General features: G+C 30.9%; 1 protein-coding gene across 1 annotated transcript; it reads right to left on the minus strand.

The window, feature by feature from the left end:
* Nucleotides 1-899: 899 nt before the first annotated feature.
* On the minus strand, nt 900-1,487 carry LOC133833152 (uncharacterized mitochondrial protein AtMg00810-like). The gene has a single exon (XM_062263405.1). The coding sequence runs from the start codon at nt 1,485-1,487 to the stop codon at nt 900-902; it is 588 nt and encodes a 195-aa protein (XP_062119389.1).
* Between the last annotated feature and the right edge of the window lie 608 nt (nt 1,488-2,095).

Below are 2,095 nucleotides of genomic sequence, written 5' to 3' on the forward strand. Positions count from 1 at the left end.
ATTTTGTAGAGTTATCACCAATCACAATATACAAAAATATCACATTTATGCCCTCAACGGGCTAAAATTACAAATATGCCCCTAATAGCCAAATGGGGCCCACATGCGTATTTAATTCATCTAAACATGCATTTCTAATCACATAATCATCAAATTCATATATTAACACAATTAAATCAATCATTGCCCTCCCGACATGCTAATTAGGGCTCTAAGCCTTATTATCAAATTTGGGACGTTACAAGTACACAATGGAGACGCTGTCACACTACACCAGTGGTAGCCTTTTTCAATGGTAGTGTATCGTCTACATAGATCTAATTACACAGGCTCAACTTACTCAAAGCTGGTTTTCACACACTGGCATAAGTAGCTCTATTCTCTCAGAGGAACCTGAAACTGAAGAAATTTTGTTAATTTTCCTCAATACTCTCTTAGTAGGCGTTTTTCCCAATAATAAATCATGAAAAAAATATTTTGAAACCAAAAAACTTAGCATGTCATATATATCAAAAATAATTAATCTAACAGAACGTACTCACAAATTTTTTGAAAAACATTTGAATTTTTTTTTAGCAGGTATACAAATATTTGATAAGCAGCTAGGATGGTCAGGAATAAAACAAAAACTACATGCTACAAACCCCCAAGGATTTCCTGAGGGAATCAAATTGAACTGAATCTAGGGACTTTGTGAAAATATCAGCAATTTGCTTGTCATTCTCAATGTAATTCATGATCAATGTCTTATTTTCAACAAGCTCTCTAATGAAATGGTGCATAATATCAATATGCTTTATGCGTGAGTGTTGAACATGAATTTTAGAAATATTTATTGCACTGGTTTTGTCACAAAAAATAGTTAAAGTATCCAATTTATACCCATAGTCAGTCATCTTTTATTTCATCGGCAATAGTTGAGTACGACAATTGCCAGCAACAATGTACTCGGCCTCACCAGTAGATTTTGAAATTGAATTTCGCTTTTTGCTGTGCCACGACACCAAGTTGTTCCCCAAATAGAAACATCCCCCACTTGTGCTTTTCTTGTCATTCTTTTCTTTCATAGCTTTAATCCAAGACTCATCACTTAAAGCTTCTTTCACATTTTTTTGTTCAAGTGAAGAGGTAAAACACACATATTTGACGAGATTTACATACCTTTTTCTTGTGACTATGCTTTCTTCTAAATCTCCCATAATGAGATCAGTTGGATGATTCTTTTTAACCCTGGCTGAAGGTTCTCTCTGAATTGGATTAGTGATAGTTTTAGGCATTTGCGTCTCTGCCTGTTCAGATGTGGATGTATCAGATGTGTAAGATAATGATTGAGTTTTAGTTCCTTTTGCAACACATGAAATTTCTAATACATAATTCTGGACTTTTAATTGATCAAGAGATTCTTCCAGAAATTTTTCTATCTCGTCTTCTATTGAAAATTCTGAAAAATTGTTGTCATCATCAACAACAACATCAGCAGACTCCATAATAGTTGGGGTTCTCATATTGTACGCACGATATGCCCTACTATTTATGGAATAACCAAGAAATACACCTACTATTTATTATCAAGATTAACAATTATATTTTTCTCTCATTTTGATATTTTTTCAAGCTTAATGGTATTGCTTGGATTTGTGATTTGTTTTCACTATAGTAAATAAATGTTTTCTAGATTGTAATTTAGTGGACATTCCAACAGCAACAAAAGATGTGGAGGTTGATGTGAAGGACAAAATTTTTTTTTTAGAAACAAGGAAAATATTATGAATTAAAAAGTATATAATTATGACAATTGATGTTAATATTGTTTGTTAGCTTAATTTTTTCACATCTCTTGCTTTCAAATGATATTATACATTTTGTTAATTTCTTGAAAGGAGAGAGAAACAAATAATTGAATTTTACTATTAGAGCGTAACTTAAAAGAATGGAGGAATTACAAAAGGTATAAATTTCGCACTTACATTATACAAATTATAAAATCAATCAAACAAATATAGAATTATGTTAAATATATAGAGTTGAATTACAAAATGTATATAAATTCAAATTATAATATTTATCAAACAAATATAAAATTGCCTTAAATATA

Source organism: Humulus lupulus, chromosome 4 (genome assembly GCF_963169125.1).
Source record: "Humulus lupulus chromosome 4, drHumLupu1.1, whole genome shotgun sequence".
Lineage (NCBI taxonomy): Eukaryota > Viridiplantae > Streptophyta > Magnoliopsida > Rosales > Cannabaceae > Humulus > Humulus lupulus.

Excerpts from the sequence above, each read along its gene's own strand:
- LOC133833152 (XM_062263405.1), bottom strand. The coding sequence starts at position 1,487 with ATGGAGTCTGCTGATGTTGTTGTTGATGATGACAACAATTTTTCAGAA.